Source organism: Oncorhynchus clarkii, chromosome 10 (genome assembly GCF_045791955.1).
Source record: "Oncorhynchus clarkii lewisi isolate Uvic-CL-2024 chromosome 10, UVic_Ocla_1.0, whole genome shotgun sequence".
Classification (NCBI taxonomy): Eukaryota; Metazoa; Chordata; class Actinopteri; order Salmoniformes; family Salmonidae; genus Oncorhynchus; species Oncorhynchus clarkii.
Window position 1 is genome coordinate 44741206 of NC_092156.1, and position 16440 is coordinate 44757645.

At 42.3% G+C, this 16440-nt stretch overlaps 2 protein-coding genes across 3 annotated transcripts; both read left to right on the forward strand.

Annotated features, from left to right (window-relative positions):
• The first annotated feature begins 1 nt into the window (after position 1).
• Positions 2-8134, forward strand: LOC139419241 (transcription factor HES-7-like). Its single transcript, XM_071169207.1, has 5 exons — positions 2-101; positions 6065-6126; positions 6246-6341; positions 6798-6888; positions 7335-8134. The coding sequence occupies exons 1-5, from the start codon at positions 2-4 to the stop codon at positions 8132-8134; spliced, it is 1149 nt and encodes a 382-aa protein (XP_071025308.1).
• Positions 8135-10746: 2612 nt separating this feature from the next.
• LOC139418560 (7SK snRNA methylphosphate capping enzyme-like) lies at positions 10747-15430 on the forward strand. Of its 2 annotated transcripts, XR_011635340.1 has the most exons (6): positions 10752-11033; positions 11501-13437; positions 13609-13827; positions 14064-14187; positions 14304-14409; positions 14490-15430. XR_011635340.1 is itself a non-coding variant. In XM_071168122.1 (5 exons), the coding sequence occupies exons 2-5, from the start codon at positions 11542-11544 to the stop codon at positions 14342-14344; spliced, it is 2280 nt and encodes a 759-aa protein (XP_071024223.1). In that variant the 5' UTR covers positions 10747-11033; positions 11501-11541; the 3' UTR covers positions 14345-15430. The 2 variants fall into 2 exon arrangements, 1 of the variants encoding a protein (XP_071024223.1); XM_071168122.1 differs by having other exon boundaries at positions 10747-11033; positions 14304-15430.
• The last annotated feature ends 1010 nt before the right edge of the window (positions 15431-16440 follow it).

Below are 16440 nucleotides of genomic sequence, written 5' to 3' on the forward strand. Positions count from 1 at the left end.
GATGCTCCTCACCTTCAGCTTTCTTCCTGTCCCCATCGCCAGTGTTCTGGAGAAAGAGAACGGTGTGTTCCAGGATCTCAGCTTTCTCTACCCAACGCTGAGTCAGAGAGATAGAGAGAGAGCAGGTTAATGCACAGTCATGCTACACTTCAGAGGAGCTGACACCTGTACACTGTAAGCCCCAATGTGATGTTACTACTCAAAACTTTTGAGGAAACCTGATGTACTTAATATATTTGAGTACAGTTACTTAAAGTGATTTTGTAGTCATGACTCAAAAATGATTGACTCTTGCCTTACAGGGTCACAGTGACTAACTCATTCCACGGAGGGCCGAGTGTCTGCGGGTTTTCGCTCCTCCCTTGTACTGGTTGATGAATTAAGGTCACTAATAAGTAAGGAACTCCACTCACCTGGTTGTGTACTTGAAAGGAAAAAACCAGCAAACACTAGGCCCTCCAAAGGAATAAGTTTGACACCCCTGCAGATTTGAGTTGTATCAGCTTGAACACTTTGAGTAACACCCCCTTAGTGAGCCAGGCCTCCAATGTAATTTCCCAGTGTGCCTTGCCTTTGAGTGAATTGTAGAGTTACCACCCATGACTGCATTTGTTAGTGACAGACATGGTTGTTAAATTCGTTTAAAAAAATTCAGTCCTGTGGCATTTATCAAGTGAGTTCCTAGATGAATAGGATCATTTATAATAAAAATATTTGAGAGTACATTGCATAAGGTCTTATTTTGAGGCCTAGCTTTGCCCTAATACAGTGGCCTGAAACACATGGTTTACAGGCCACATCAGGCCTGCAAGTAGGGTAGCAAAATTCCCAGTTGAAAAACAAAACTCTGATTGGAGGATTTCCAGAAATATTCCAATCGGGATTTCTGGGAAACCTGGGATATTATAGTTGCAAAGTGATTCCTATTGGAATCCAGCCAGAATTAGGATATTCAACAGTTGGAATTTTTATTCACCAGCAATCTGCATTCAAAATGGAGATAATTGGTGGAAGGACAGACCATGTTAGACCGGTGGGAGGTCAGACCATTGCCTCTAGTAAACCAGGGTTAGGAACAGTGTGGGGAGACTACCTATCCCAATTAAACTGGAACTACCATTTCAGTAACCGGTGCAAAAAAATTGAGCTAAATGATTAGATTAGAAAAATGTATGTTATTTATCTTTGTGTAGTATATCAAATCACTCACTGTACATGCAAAAACACAGATATTAAAACACTTTTTTTTTTTAAATCTACCTGCAGTAGAGCATGCTGAGTAAAGTGCATTTGTTATCATAACTTCAAAAACAATGGAGTCTCATTTAGTTTTGAGTCAGTACCACAAAAGTAATCATTACTTTTCAGTGACTGAGTTCAACTTACTATAAGTATTGGAGTTTAAAATGCCTTGAGTTTACAGTGATATAAGTTGCATTTAGAGCAATCAACTGAACTTCATACCTGATGTTGTGGCCACTGCAGCAGCATTGTTCTCAGCCTCTCCAGACTGGTCCATTCTCTCTCTCTCTCTCTCTGATATCTCTCCACTTGAGGCTTCAGGAGTTACAAGTGAAAGATGAAAGGGAATCATGAGTGGGAGTTCAGATCAATGTCTCTGGGAAACCACGCAGCATAGTTAGAACAGCTCTTAATAACCCCTTTCGTCATATGTATCGACATTATATATTTTTTAATAAATTATTTCATCATATTTCAATTGAATTCAACAAGCGAAGAATTTTGTAAACATCAAATGAATTTAGACTGGCGTGAAATGTATGGTTAAATTAAGGCCGTTCATCAAATGAAATTATATCTCGCAGGCACGGAATACAATCACTTGAAAGTGGTACATTCATTATGTATTACCTTCTCGTCCATTTTCACGTTCTCTGTTCCCCCAAATAGTTTAGTATTTGTATTAATCCACGCGTTTCTGCTGTGCGTAAAAAAGCCTACACGGAGGAAACTCAGAGATTATCCAGATGTAAATAATAATCAGGAAGAACAGTGCTGTTTCTCTACTATCTTGTCACTGAGGAAGGATATTTTCTCGATGTGACAATTTAGTCTCTCCACGACTTTTAAATCCGTAGGTGGTAGACTTGACTTTGGACTCCTCCCATCCCCATCGGGTAGCCAATCCGCACCACATGCCACACGCTTCTAGTAGGCAACGGCTGAAATACTTGATACACGATTCAGAAGATTCAGATCCCTGATAAATTAAAAACATCTATGTTTTACAAAATTATCTAATTAAATAAATGAAGTTAATGTATTGCTTTGGTACGGGTCACAATCATAGGATGGGTATAAAAATTATAATGAAAGTTGTTGGTTGAATCATTTCTTTTTTAAACAGGTTTCTTAACCTGTTTGACCATGTGCTTAGGCACAAGCCATCACAGCCACAATAACACCCGTGGGCACGTGTATGAAAGCTCTAACAAATGGCACGGGGATTGTAATTACAAGACAGGTGCTGGCAAGAGTCGACCCGGATTTACATATGAATAAAGTGACACCTCCACCTCTCAAACAGACAGGCACACTTTCAGCCCCAATGGTTTTGCGCATTCCAATTGGCACAACACTTTATGCACAGACCCAACAAGCTTTTCTGACTAATTTATACAAACAAGCTGAGGATATTGCCTTCGCATACATAACTACCTATGTGATGAATAATTGTATTCGGATGTAATTATATTTGACCTTGTGTTCATTTACTTTTAGAGGGAAACGTGTGCTGTGGGAACCATCGCACCTCCAGTGGCGACACATCTTCGCTAAATGATGTACAAATTCTAACAGGTAATAAAAAATACATACATTGTCAATCCTAAACCTTTCCCGAGGGAAAGGGCTGAACGAAAATTTCCCAGACTGTCAAATCAGGGAAGAGCAAAGTGAATTTGGTGAACGTATTAAAGGCCTAACATAGCAATTGAATGCATTGAACCACCATAGGAAGTGTTTTTTTTGGGACCAATTCCATAGTGGCCAATCCCTACAATGCGCAAAACATTCAGTGAACGCTGTGAAGGGTAACATACTTGATAATCTGGAACAAAAATACATACATTCAAGAGTTAGCCTTTAATATTGAGGAATAACCGAATATTGCGAATATTCACAGAAATCACCATTGATTTATCTCAAGACACTGCGTGTCGCTAATTCAGACTAGCCTACAATAATATGTGTAGCCGCGGGTATATTTGAGAAAAGTCTGGCAAGTGTAAAAATAAAGTTATCTGTAGGCACGCGCCGTCATACCCTGGCACTTGTGCGTGAAAGACAAATGGCATGTCTATTACCGAAGAGCTGTTGGTGAAAGTTGACACGTGAGGTGTCTCCACATTCTAATTGGCACAACATTTTACGGTATCCAATTGTTTGTAATTACTATCTTGTCTCATCGCTGCAACTCCCGTTAAGACAGCGCATCCAACAGCGCCAGCTGCACCAATGTGCACCTTGGTTGGCGCGCACTGCGCCCGGTCCGCGATAAGGCAAGGATTTCCAAGCCATCCCTTACCCGGATGACGCTAGGCCAATAGTGCGTCGCCCCACGGACCTCCGTGTCGCGGCCGGCTGCGACAGACCCAGAGTCTCTGGTGGCACAGCTAGCGATGCAGACCACTGCGCCATCCCATGGTTTTCGATGTTGATGCTGTGGGAACCATCGCACCTCAGGAAGTGGCGACACTTGTCTTTTAAATTATGTAGCCTACTAAATCTAACAGGTAGGCTCATAAACAAATGTGTAAATCCTTGTCTTTCCCAGGGGAAAGGGGCTAAGGTCTGTCACGTCGGGGAACAGCAAAGTGAATTTAGCCAATTGTCCATAAAAAGTATAGGCCTTTCTCATTGCATTGTACCACATGTTGTAATCAGTATAACTACTGATACATTCCATAACCTAAATTGCGTAAATGCTAACATATGGTTAAATATAATATTTGTTAGCCATTTAGAAATGTAAGAGTATTGTAAAAATCTAATTTGTGTGCGCATTATTCAGATAAGTTGTTACACTAAAAAAAGTAAGGAACGAATTCATGAAAATCCAAGAAAAATACTTACGATATTTTATCAGCATTTAGGTTTCTCTCATGCAGTTCACACTGCCCTCTCCTTCTTTGGCCAAATAGCCTTCAGATCAAAGGGATATCATGTCTCTCAGACACGCGCTACCATAACCACAACAACCCAGGCACACAACCCAGAAGTTGTGTGTGAAGCACAACTTGAACTTTTGAGTTTGAATGAAATGTGACCCTCAGACCTAAGACTGACATAACTAGGCAGAGCGGACAGAAAGATTATGGCGTTTTGCGCAAAACTCAACATGTTATTCCAAGCTATATGCTGAATGGATGTTAATTGAAAGGATTGTGTGATTTTTGTCAAGACATTTGATTCAAGGCTCAATATTGGAGTCGGTGTTTGGGAACAAACACACCGTTACAGGCTATTAAACTCCTAAATGTATACATTCTAACATAATAAACCACAACTACTCCTGCATTATCTCATGAGCGAGAGATTGGTGACATTTTCCAAGTGAGTCACTTCAAGAATGGATGGTCATTTAGTGCGAAATGTTCCCAGCATCGACACAAACAATTAACACTTAACATGATATAACAGAATATCACCAATAAGGTATTTGACATTGCATCTTAGAGCTTGACCTATCCTCTCTGGTCAGATTTGATGATCATTTCCTTTTAATAATTTGGATTCATTTAATGCATTTTTTTTTTACATGTACTGTTCTGTCAAAGTTATTGTGTTTTACTTTTGTTTATAGCCTTTGCACAGAGTATACAATATGCCCGTGGCAAATTTGCACCTCTGTCCAGACTTCCCACTTATGCATTTGTCATTTCTCCATTCACTGCTGCTTTTTACGCGCGGCCTCCAAAAGACCACATTCTCGCTGCAATTTCTCTCTTTCTCCCTCTCTCACTCCCCATGCATAGGTTAAAAGCTATTTTGCAATGGCCTATTTTTACGCATGGCCTTACCATAATAGATAAAACCGCAATCCTCGATTCGCGTGCATGTCAAATGTGGATTTCGGCTCAATTTCCCACGGCTCATTTGTGTACTTCGTGTTGATTAACAGCGCAATCTAACTTGCCCATGTGGAGCAGATGGTAGGCTACTGCACGCTCACACAAGGTGCGACTGTTGCCGCGCATGCGTAAATTGTCACCTACATGGAATGTATACATCATAAAGACGAGTGTGTTCGAGTTGGTGTGATTGTGTTCATTCTGACACTTTTTCAGCAACAGTAGTTTTCTGTTCCCACGAGAAAACCAACGTTCCCAAGGTACACTTGTCTAAGAAGCCAATTTGGCGCATACATATGAAGTACTGTTATGGATAGTCAAAAGGCCTTCTTAGATGCATTGAGTCTGGAGACACACCCACCAAGCCCCAAAGACACATTTCGTACCAAATTGGTCCTATATTTACATAAAGCGATAACTGCTTTACTGGTCAATTGCGCCAATAATGGTATAAACGCATTCATTTCTATGCCAAATTAAGGTCAGAGAAGGCTAAACCGGGCATTTACAGCTCATTACGTTAATACTGTAAGCATATGGCTGAAAAATAATGCACAGAATCACACAGCCTACGTCGTCAGCCATTGCTACATGTTAGGATTAAGATAAATTGCTATATTATGGACTTTACGTTCATTCTAAATGTTTATGCTATATTGTAAATAACATATTCCAGATCATTCCAAAGATGCACATTGATTTCCCGAAATGAAGCTACTGTATCTTTGAACATATTTCACATTTGGTGAGTATCAAGAAGGCATGCAACGAAGTGAGAACGGTCGAGAACGTTATTGTCACCTTTCAACCAATGGCAGTCGGTCTGCTTGACCTTATAAGTAGCTTTGCGGCCTCATTTAAAAAATGAACCAGCTTTGTTGGTTAGTGTGGAGACTTCCTTTTCAGCTTCCTTGACCGGATTGGATGAATACATCATTTTATTTTTGGAAAAGTAGTCATTATTCATATAGGCCTACTTAATCGAGGAAAATTGGAAGGATCAAACATGAATAATCGTAATTCCTTAAAGAGGGTAAATCCAGATCGTGCGTAAAACTGATGTTTAAAAAATATAATCTATATTTTGGTGTCAGTGAATTTGTTTTGGATTTGGTGTTGTTGCAATAACTGATGATGATGATTATTTTCTAGGTTCTTAAACCGGTAATTGAAAAGAAGAGGCGTGATAGGATAAACCAACGGTTGGATGAGCTAAGGACTATACTGCTAAGCAACACTTCTGACATGGTGAGTTGAGTTGACCACTGCTTTTCTAACAGCTTTCTGAAATCAGTTCATTGTGTGCCATTGTATTATCGAAAATATAGATCCGTTGTATTTCAATAATACACATTGTCAAGCTATTAATTACATTTCAAACAGCCCATACAACCACACGGAAAGCAGACCCGTGTGAAAACTACGAAGAAATGCTGTTGCGCGAAACTTTTTACCAACGTATCCATCCATGACCTTCATTTAATGAAATTGAAAACTGTCTGTTAGGAACTTGATAGACACGTCCAAAATATATATATATATATAATATATTTAGCATTTTATATTTGTATTAAAAGTATTGTATTTAACCATAAAATCATCACTTCCATACCAAAAAATCATTAATAATTAAAATTCGAAATATTGTCGTAATGGTTGATCGTAATGCATTATATTCAGTAGGATTATTCTTCTCTCTCATAGCGGCTGAAAAATCCAAAATTGGAAAAAGCTGAAATATTAGAGTTGACTGTCGATTACATACGAAGAAAAGCAAATGGGAACGACAGAAAAGGTATCTATCAATCCTAAATGTTTATAGTTTGCCCGTGTGTTTTTCATGTAATTTATTTCATAAATAGAAAGCGAAATATGCCCCAAACTGTTGATATAGAATATTAAATATTAATGTGAGTGCTAATAATTATTATTTTTTCTCTCCCCAAAACCTCCTTATCTTCCCTTTGTATAACTTATCTACAAACACCTACAAATACACATTGGCTCTTGCAAATTCTGTTGACAATTCTCCCACAAATGTACATCCTGCTTCTTCATACTGTCCTCTCTCTGCCCATGTTTGTATTCTCTCCAAATTCGTCATCCATTCTATCACAATATTTTCTCATACTTTCATCTTCACATCACATGGATCCATCTCTCGATTTGTCTCTTTCTGTCCTCTCTTCTCTTCCTAAATGTTCTCCCTATACTGCTGGAATCACTATTGACCAACACTAGCCCTTTCAGAAAATCATGTGAAAGAGTCCTCTGCTCCAGTGACTAGTGCTGTGAGTTCCAAAAGGACAGGCCTCATACATGAGCACACACAGCCCCCACCCAACCCCATCTACAGTGCAGGTTTCAGAGAATGCATCTCCCGCCTGGGCAACTACATTGACAGCGTGGACCCCTCCCAGAGAGAGAGCTTTGTCCAGGAACTGAGGGACCACCTGGATGCCCACAGTGCCTGCCCTCTGGGGAGGGTGCATAGCCAAACCTTTCCCCTGGACCTCCAGCCCTGGGGCTCTGGAGCAGAAGGACAATGCTTACTGGGCAGAGTTCAGAACAGGAAGGAAAGTACAGGGATGGGTCATCAACGAGCCAGCAGGGAGGCCACCTTCCCCTACATCAACACCTCTCTTCCCACCTATCCCAACACCTTTGTACTCCACCACCCCCACCCTACCCAACACCTCTCACACCCATACCCATCTCCTCCTTACTCCCTCTCCCCCCCACCCTCCCCTTCTTACTCCAGCTCCTCGACACCTATCACCATTACCTCTCCATACCTCTCCATGCCCTGCCACTTCCCCTTCTCTCCTTCTCCCTCTGAACATCGATCAGATTCCTTGTCATCCTCGTCTCACTCTACATCTCTACTTGTGGCGCCTCTGGTACTAGACCATACTCCCCTGGGTTCCAGTATCTCCACCCCTCTATGTCCCTCTGGCCCTGTGCCCGACGGCCCAACAAGGACTCTGAGGCGGTCACTGTTTCAAATCCAGCCCCAGGCAATATGGAGGCCCTGGCCCTGATATCCAATGGATGGTAAGTGAAATCCACCAGGACACATAAAGGTCTCTACAATCTGTGTTCTGAGAGCATCTGGCCATCCAGATCATCACCGGACGCGTTCAGGACAACATTCATCTTTCCTATTAAAAAATGTCAAGAGGTCAAGGACAATCAAAAGTTTTCTGACAACCTGTCACTGTCACTTTAAAAGGCCTTTTAACAGACAGAAGAGTTCTCTGCTGTGTTATGTTTTCTACAGAGCTTACTGTGTAGACTGCCTGGAGCAGTGGATTTTCTTCTTTTACATTCCTAAACAGTTTTTCCCTGTCTTGGATTCTTCCCTAAATTATAAATCATGTAAAACATTGTATATATATTTATATTTGATCATGTACAAAGTCTTGTAATTAAACTCAGGGGAATAAAGTTCTTATTTTGCTAACTCACTTCATTTCCAACTTGACTCACTGTATGTCAGTGCTAATGTGACATTTCAAATCATCTCTACTGATTGATCTAAACTGAATTAATGGTTCAGAAATGTAATCACTACTAGGGCCCAGTTATCAAAATCATGATCATAACACTATCATGGTTTAAGTGTTAGTTATAACTGATAGTTAGGCTATCAGTGTGGTTGAGATATTTGTCATGATTTAAGATTTTGGCTCTATTGTAGTTGGCATTCAAAGCCCATTATCTATTATGATTCCAATGAACAACCCTGGCCTATTGATTTTGGTTGTCAGTCCAGCTAAAGATATTAACTTCTTTAAATAAATCCTCCCAAAAAGGGGAAGGAGACAATATTATGAGTCAAGAGCAAAGGAATACAATGCTCACTCAGAGGCAACGACAACATGCGTCTATGCCAACTGCGATTTAAATGTAGGGTAGTCTAAATAAATTAACCTGAGAGTATAATTTTATCAAAACAGTTTCTCTGGGCAATGTGGTTAGAGGTAACAAAGCAACTGTCCTGAAATGTATAGTCTACAATAAACCCTTTTACTAGGGATACAGGAGAAATCCTGGACATGGTTGGATAGAATTTATAGATAATATACTTTTTTTTTACCAGGGGTACAGGAGGAAATCCTGGACATTGTTGCATAAAAAACTACAATAATAATAATAATACTCAATACTTCATGTGCTTAACCTTATGTCACTTGTTTTGAGCCACATCACTTTTGTTTTGAGCTGACTTCGCCGTCGGCCCGAGCAGGCCACTTCGGTCTTCACTAGTTACCACAGCCACAATTATGGCTAAACCCTGACTATTTCAAAAATGTATCTTATCTGATTTGACCCTCCTTTTATTAATTTAGCAGACACTCTTACCCAGAGCCATTTACAGGAGCAATTGGGGTTAAGTGCCCTGCTCAAAGGCACATCAACAAAAAACATACAGATTTCTACTGCTCCATCAGTAGGATATTCTAACATCTCGTTCACTGTGTTGCCCTGTAGTCCTGTACACAGCAATCGGTAGGCTATTATTATTATACTTCACACACTGTCCTGCTAACCTAAAAAGTACATGGTGTCACTGAGTTTGCGCTGAAGCGTGTGTCTCTCACTCTCAAGCACCGGGATCTGAGGGATGTGATGTGCTTTAACCACTCAGAGGCACAAATGGATGTAACCCTAAAGCTGCTACATCCATTTTTGATTTTGTTTAAATTTAACTAGGCAAGTCAGTTAAAAACAAACTCTTACTTACAATGACGGCCTACCTGGGAACAGTGGGTTAACTGCCTTGTTCAGGGGAAGAACGACAGATTTTTACCTTGCCAGTTTGGGGAATCAATTCAGCAACCTTTCGATTACTGGCCCAACGCTCTAACCTGCTTGATTCTTGAAGAATGTAACTTACAAATGCCTCCTGAGAACCCCAAATATACGCTTGTTTTACTCCAATGTTTTACTCCAATGCTTTAAATTATGACCAAAGAGTATATTTTTATTTTTATGGTAGAGACCATTTTTACTTTGTGGCTGCGGTAACTAGTGACAACTGGGCACCCAGCTCACGCCTGGGACGCATCCCGGTTCCAAAACGAATCCAATAACTTTTCAACCGTTGCAAACTCCTCCCATCAATTTATCTTCTTATATAAATTATTAAAATATATTTTAAAACCTAACATAACCTAAACCCTAACCACACTGCGAACATTATGCCTAACCCTAACCTTAAATTTAGACAAAAAAACAAATGTTTGTTTTCAGGAATTTTTACGGCCTAGCCCATTTTGACTTGGTGGCTGTGGTAACTAGTGGAAATCATGAGAGAGGTTGGGAGCGTTTGTAAATCTGTTGTTTAGTCTTGTCTCTACAACATTCCGTTGATGAAAATGTTTTGAACTAAATGGCGCTTATTGACCGTATACAGGTTTACAATACATTTTTAATAGGGAATTTCTCCAAATGGCGGGGAATAACACATTTAATTTCAGACAGGCAAATTATGGGACACCTATTTGTGTGTAAAACTAGGTCGACGTGAATTGGCCAACCCCCGCACGTCTGTAATTGGTCAATTTTAGGAAGTCTGCCTAAAAATCGTAACCTTATTGGTTCTGAGGCCTGTCTACGAGTGTAGCTCCTTAGCAAACGCTAAAACAACCCTTTGAACCTTTCAACCTGCGTGAGGTTGAGCTGTTGAGCTGTTGAGCTAGAAGTTAAACGGAGTTGGTTGTGTACAGCGAGCTTACAATCATAGTGAAATTCACCCAGAACTGGTTGTTTTATGAATTCTGGAGAGGCTTTTCTCCCAAACATAATGTATTGATTTCAACAGTGAAAAATAATATTAGCGAACAACCAAGCTATCAACGAAGCAGATGCTGCAGGGAACGCCAGTAACTCGGGAGGGAGTGTGACAGTTCAGCTTCACGGGAAGGCGGGGGAACGGTGAGCTGAGACTTGTTGTTGATAAACATACAGTTGCCTCATCCTGTAGCTAGACGACAAGTTTGCATTTTACTTAGTCGCATTTGTTCATGAACACAAAGAGGAGGATTCGTGGAAAATGTCGCCATTCATTAACAGGATTTAGAAAGCGTGTTCACGCGCAGAAGTAGGCATTGCGGAGATGGTTTACATTTCTTCATTGTAGACGTACACTCAACGTTTGCCTCCAATAACCTCTACTAGCCTATATCCAGTGACATATATGCATTTTGGGGACTTCTTATAGAATATCATGCAGGCACAAATCAGGATGGCAAGTTTTACAAGTTGTCATATTTTGAATGAGTGCTTGAAATAGCCAGGAAAGCAGAAACTGAAAACAATTGTCCAATTGAATGAATTGATAAATATTATGATTTATCAATTTCAGAGATTATTGTAATAATCTATTTTTTGTGTGTTTTCAGTGTGGTGGTCCCATGTCAGCACCAAAAATATTGAGTGGAAGATGATAAAGATGTCTGTTGAAAAAGAGACTGTTCCAACCAGAAGTACGAAAGTGGACCCAGCACCACCTCTGCCACCCCAAAAACTCTCAGAATGCGTTGGAAGCTGCAATAATACCACCAAAGTCCCAGAGATCACCCTGGCCAACCCAGATAGCACTGATGGTGCTTCTACCTGCCCCATGCCAGACAGTGGGGCCCAAACCAAGCACAGCAGGTCTGCTGACCCCAACGACCAGACAGAGAGTGTTGGAAAGGAGACCATGGTGACTGAGCAGCACCTTAACCCAAAAAATGGCTTGCAGCAGCCCAAACAGCAACAGCAGAAACTCTCAAAGCGTCGCAGCACAATGAATGCAGGGTTCAAGCATCCAGCAGGTAAGAGACGACGACGGGCCAACTCTGAGAGTGACTCGGTTCTGCCCACCAACTTCCTGCTGGGAGGAAACATATTTGACCCGCTGAACCTCAACAGTCTGTTGGATGAGGACGTGAACAGGGCCCTGAACGCTGAGACACCCAGGTCCTCCCCGCTGCCTGCCAAGAACCGCGACCCTGTAGAGATCCTCATTCCCAGGGATATCACTGACCCTCTCAACCTTAACTGCGGGATGGGAGGTAGGGGCCTCCTTGTGTCGCCCTTTAAGAGTGGCGGCAGGAGGAGACACCGCCACAGACACCATGGAGGAGGTGGTGGGGGGTCCTCAGTCTCCGGGTTGGACCTGTCAGATTCAGAGAGAAGTGGTGAAGTGACCACTGCTTCTTCTCTATCTAACCTGGCATCTGCTAGTGTTGCGTCTGCCTCAGTTTTCGAAGCAGCCAGTGTCCCAGCCATCTTGGACCCCCAGGGTGGTGATGGTAACAACATCAACCCCTCCAACTGCAGGGATGAGGCCACGCTCACTGTATCAGCCCCCCAGGCCCAGCCTCGAGCCCCGGAAGACTCCTCGGCAGCCACATCCGGAGGCCCGAACCAGCTCACTAGCCGGCCACGCAAACGCAGACGCAACTCTAGTAAAACAGACCCTCCTATGGCCCAATCTACTCCTATGTCCAGGTCAGGGACGGAGGACAAGGGCCGTGGAGCTGGGCCCGGGAGAAACGCACAGTCCTCCTTCCAAACCCCAGTGGTAGGTCCCAGGGGGTCTTCCCAGCAACAGCAGCCCCATAACCAGCACAAACAACAGCAGCACCAAGGCAACAAAAAGAAGTTCCAGTATGGGAACTACAACAAGTACTATGGTTACCGCAACCCAGGCTGTTCTGAGGACCCGCGGTTCCATTGTCTGCGTCCAGAGTGGTTCCAGGGTAAAGCAGTGCTGGACCTGGGCTGCAACACGGGTCACCTGACACTGTGTATTGCTAAGAAGTTGCGGCCCGCACGCATATTGGGGTTGGACATTGATGGCGGTCTGGTGCACGCGGCCCGCCAGAACATCAGACACTACCTGTCAGAGCTGCAGGCCCAGGAGGCCCGGCGAACTGCAGGGGAGGAGGAGAAGACCAATGGGCCGGAAGAGGAAAAAGAGGAAAGGAAGGAGGCGAAGGCAAACAGACAGGAGGAGAGGAAGGAAGGCGAGTCACACTCAGGCGAACAAACACACAAACAAAATGAAAGAGAGCACAGCAGGGCTGAGAATGGAAATGTCGAAAAGCAGGTGAGAAGCGACTGTGTCTCAGTGAAGGCAGCGGATGGTGTTGCGTTGTCGCGTTGCGCAGAGAAAAGAGATCAGGAGAGTGGGGCTGAGGAGGACTCTGGAGCGCCTGCTGTTGAACTGGGGACAAGCTCCTTCCCGGTCTCCTTGCATATCACCAGGGGGCCCATAGCAGCACCCCCACTCCCCAAAACACTCACCATGCCTCCCGGCGACTTCCCCTCCAATGTCTCTTTTATCAAGGTAAGCGTGCGTGCACTTCAGCCTTTGTTTCTTTCCATTTAGTAATTGTTATTCATTATATTAAGAATAAAATGAACAATAATGTGTTGCCTCTACTTCTGCGTGACCCTTCAGAGAGAAATATCACACCTTGTTCAGAACTCATCCCCTTGCCCTCCCTCTCCTCCTCAGGGGAACTATGTCTTGGAGAGTGATGCTCTGTTGCTGACCCAGCGACCAGAGTATGACGTCATCCTGTGCTTCAGCGTTACCAAGTGGGTCCACCTGAACTGGGGAGACGGTGGCCTGAAGCGCCTCTTCCACAGAGTGTTCAGACACCTGCGTCCTGGAGGCCTGTTCGTCCTGGAGCCACAGCCCTGGATCACCTACGGCAAGAGAAAGAAACTCACGGTGAGAGAGTGGGCAGTGTTGTAAGGAGCACCAATCATGTAATCTGTTACACTGGCCAAATGCACATACAGAATTAGCCATATTGATGATAGCCAAAACAAGAACTCAAACCATTAACAAGTAGTAGCATGTTTCTTTGCAAAATTCCCTATGAGGATGCGCAGCTGTGCTCAGCTCTGGGGCAGTTCAGGACTCAAGATGACATAATAATATCTCCCTATTTCTTACTGTTACAGGATAGCATCTTTAGGAATTACCACAGCATCCGCCTCAAACCAGAACAGTTCTCCACATATCTGACATCTGAGGTGGGATTCTCCAGCTACGAGTTGATCGGGACTCCTAACAGTTCGTCAAGAGGTAAGTCATTGGTCGATAGGTTACAATATCCATCTGATTTTTTTATTTTGTCCTTTTTCCCAGTCTAGTACATTTTGTTTCTAAAACAAATGGATTTTTATGTTTTTTTCCCACAGGTTTTCAAAGGCCAATCTACTTGTTTCATAAAGGAACATAATCTGCCTGGAAGTCCATTGAGCAGCATAAACCCAAACCACCATAAGACACCTTAATCTCCAGCCTGTAAGCATATATATCTCAACCCCAAACAGACTCCGTCAGCTTTCTACATGCCTGTACATTGATGCTGTGTTGTTTTGAAGGTAAGGAGTCCAAAACATGACGCTATATTCTATAAAACGACAATCTGATGGCTTCTCCACTCACCGAACTCCACTCCAGATGATGAGAAGCTTTGGGAAACTCAATCATGACTTTGGACTTTTTGCTCCCAATGCACAGGCTGGTTCCCTATTTTTTTACTACTGTTTGTACTCTTGTTCAGTCAAGGAATATATTTGTTTCAGTTGGTTCATCAACATATCCAGCATTTTATTCAGAATGGACTGGCGAAACCCAACTTGAATCCTTTACATAAAAGTTATTTCCATGTTATGTCCAAATGGAACTCATGTAGGGACATTTCTCACACTTTTTTATTTTTTTAATAGGGTCAGTCTTTATTTTAACACTGTCCTTGAGTTCCTCTGTGTCCTAACTGACTGACTAGGAAAAGCAGTTTGTTTTCAATGTGACTTTGTGGATGAGTGTGGCCTGTCTTCAGTCTGCTCCTGGTCCGGATTGCATTCTTCCAGATGTCCTACTTTGCGTCCAGGGAATGTTCCTGCCTCTTTCTATTGGTAGTTGATTCAAGAACAACTGTCAGTCAGGTGGAGTTGGCAATGCTGAGAGGATGATCAATGTTTTTACTTTGGCTATAATAAGAAGGATCAGTGTTTTGTTTGGTTTTACCCCTGTTCTGTCGATTGCTTTTGGTACTTTTTTTTTCTTTCAATGGATTCGTGTCGTGTGTTCAATATGATTTAGTTGCTGCCAACTAATCATATGTAGTCTATTCATGGCCTCAGATTGGACTTTAATTGTTAATCCAGCTCACTTTAACCCAGTCAATTCATAATGTCATGTTGTTTAAGCTTTACTCAATTCTTACGCTTAATACTTTGTTTACTATCACCAGCAGATGGGCAAATGCTGGTCTAGTTCTGATTTTGTTGAAATGTTTTAATAAACAAATCAATTGAAATGCAGTCGGTGCTCATTAGTCATTCCACAGAGGACTTCATCCACAGGCCCTGAACGAGAGTGATTCTCAGTTTGGGCTGATCTGTGACCCACTAGCACCTCCCCTGGTAAGAGGGGAGTGAGGTGACCTCAGAGTTACACACAAGGGAATTTTTTTTTGCCATAGACACACACACAACAGACAGAATAGATGTGGGAAGGATGTGGTTCTGTAGTACAGGAGATGAACAGTAATGAATAGGCTATTTACAATTGGCATGAATGCAATAGCACAGCAGGAGCACTAGTAATGACTGTATAGGCGAGATATGGAAACAATTATCATTAACTACTACCAACAGTAAATGGCAAATACAAGTTACAACAACTCACTTCTGTATGCACTCCATCCCACAAGTCCGCTCACAGGAGTGAAGAGACACTGGCCTGCACAGTCGAAGAGCTGTCAGGTGTCCTGCCCCCTAACAGCATGCCCCTTCGCAACCAATCCGGGCCCACGTCAGAGAGTGTTTGAAAAGCTGGTCTATTGTACCCCTAGACCCCTCGAACTCAACTCTGGACCTCAAAGCCAGTTCCACAGATTTTTTGTTCATTGTTCCTCTCTAATCAGGGACTGATTTAGAGCTGGGACACCAGATGTGTGCAATTCCTTATCAGGTAGAACAGAACCAGCAGGCTCCGGACCTCGTAGTGTAAGAGATGAATAACCCTTGTTATTGTTGTGAGATGCTGATAAGTCACTGGCAGGGGATTTGTGACAGGCCCTATTAAGACAATTTGATTGAATACACTGTATATAAAGATTCGATCAATTATACATTTGTACAAGTTTTTTACTCCTCAAGCCCTTGTAAATTAAGCCCTGATATGGTCAAAGGAATGTACACTAGAAATTTCCTACAAATCTGTTGATATAACTCACTTATGTATCTGTTTAATTTGCACTGATATGAGAGAATTAACAATCAATAGATTGTCAATTATACAAAGTCCCTGATTTACATGCCAGAT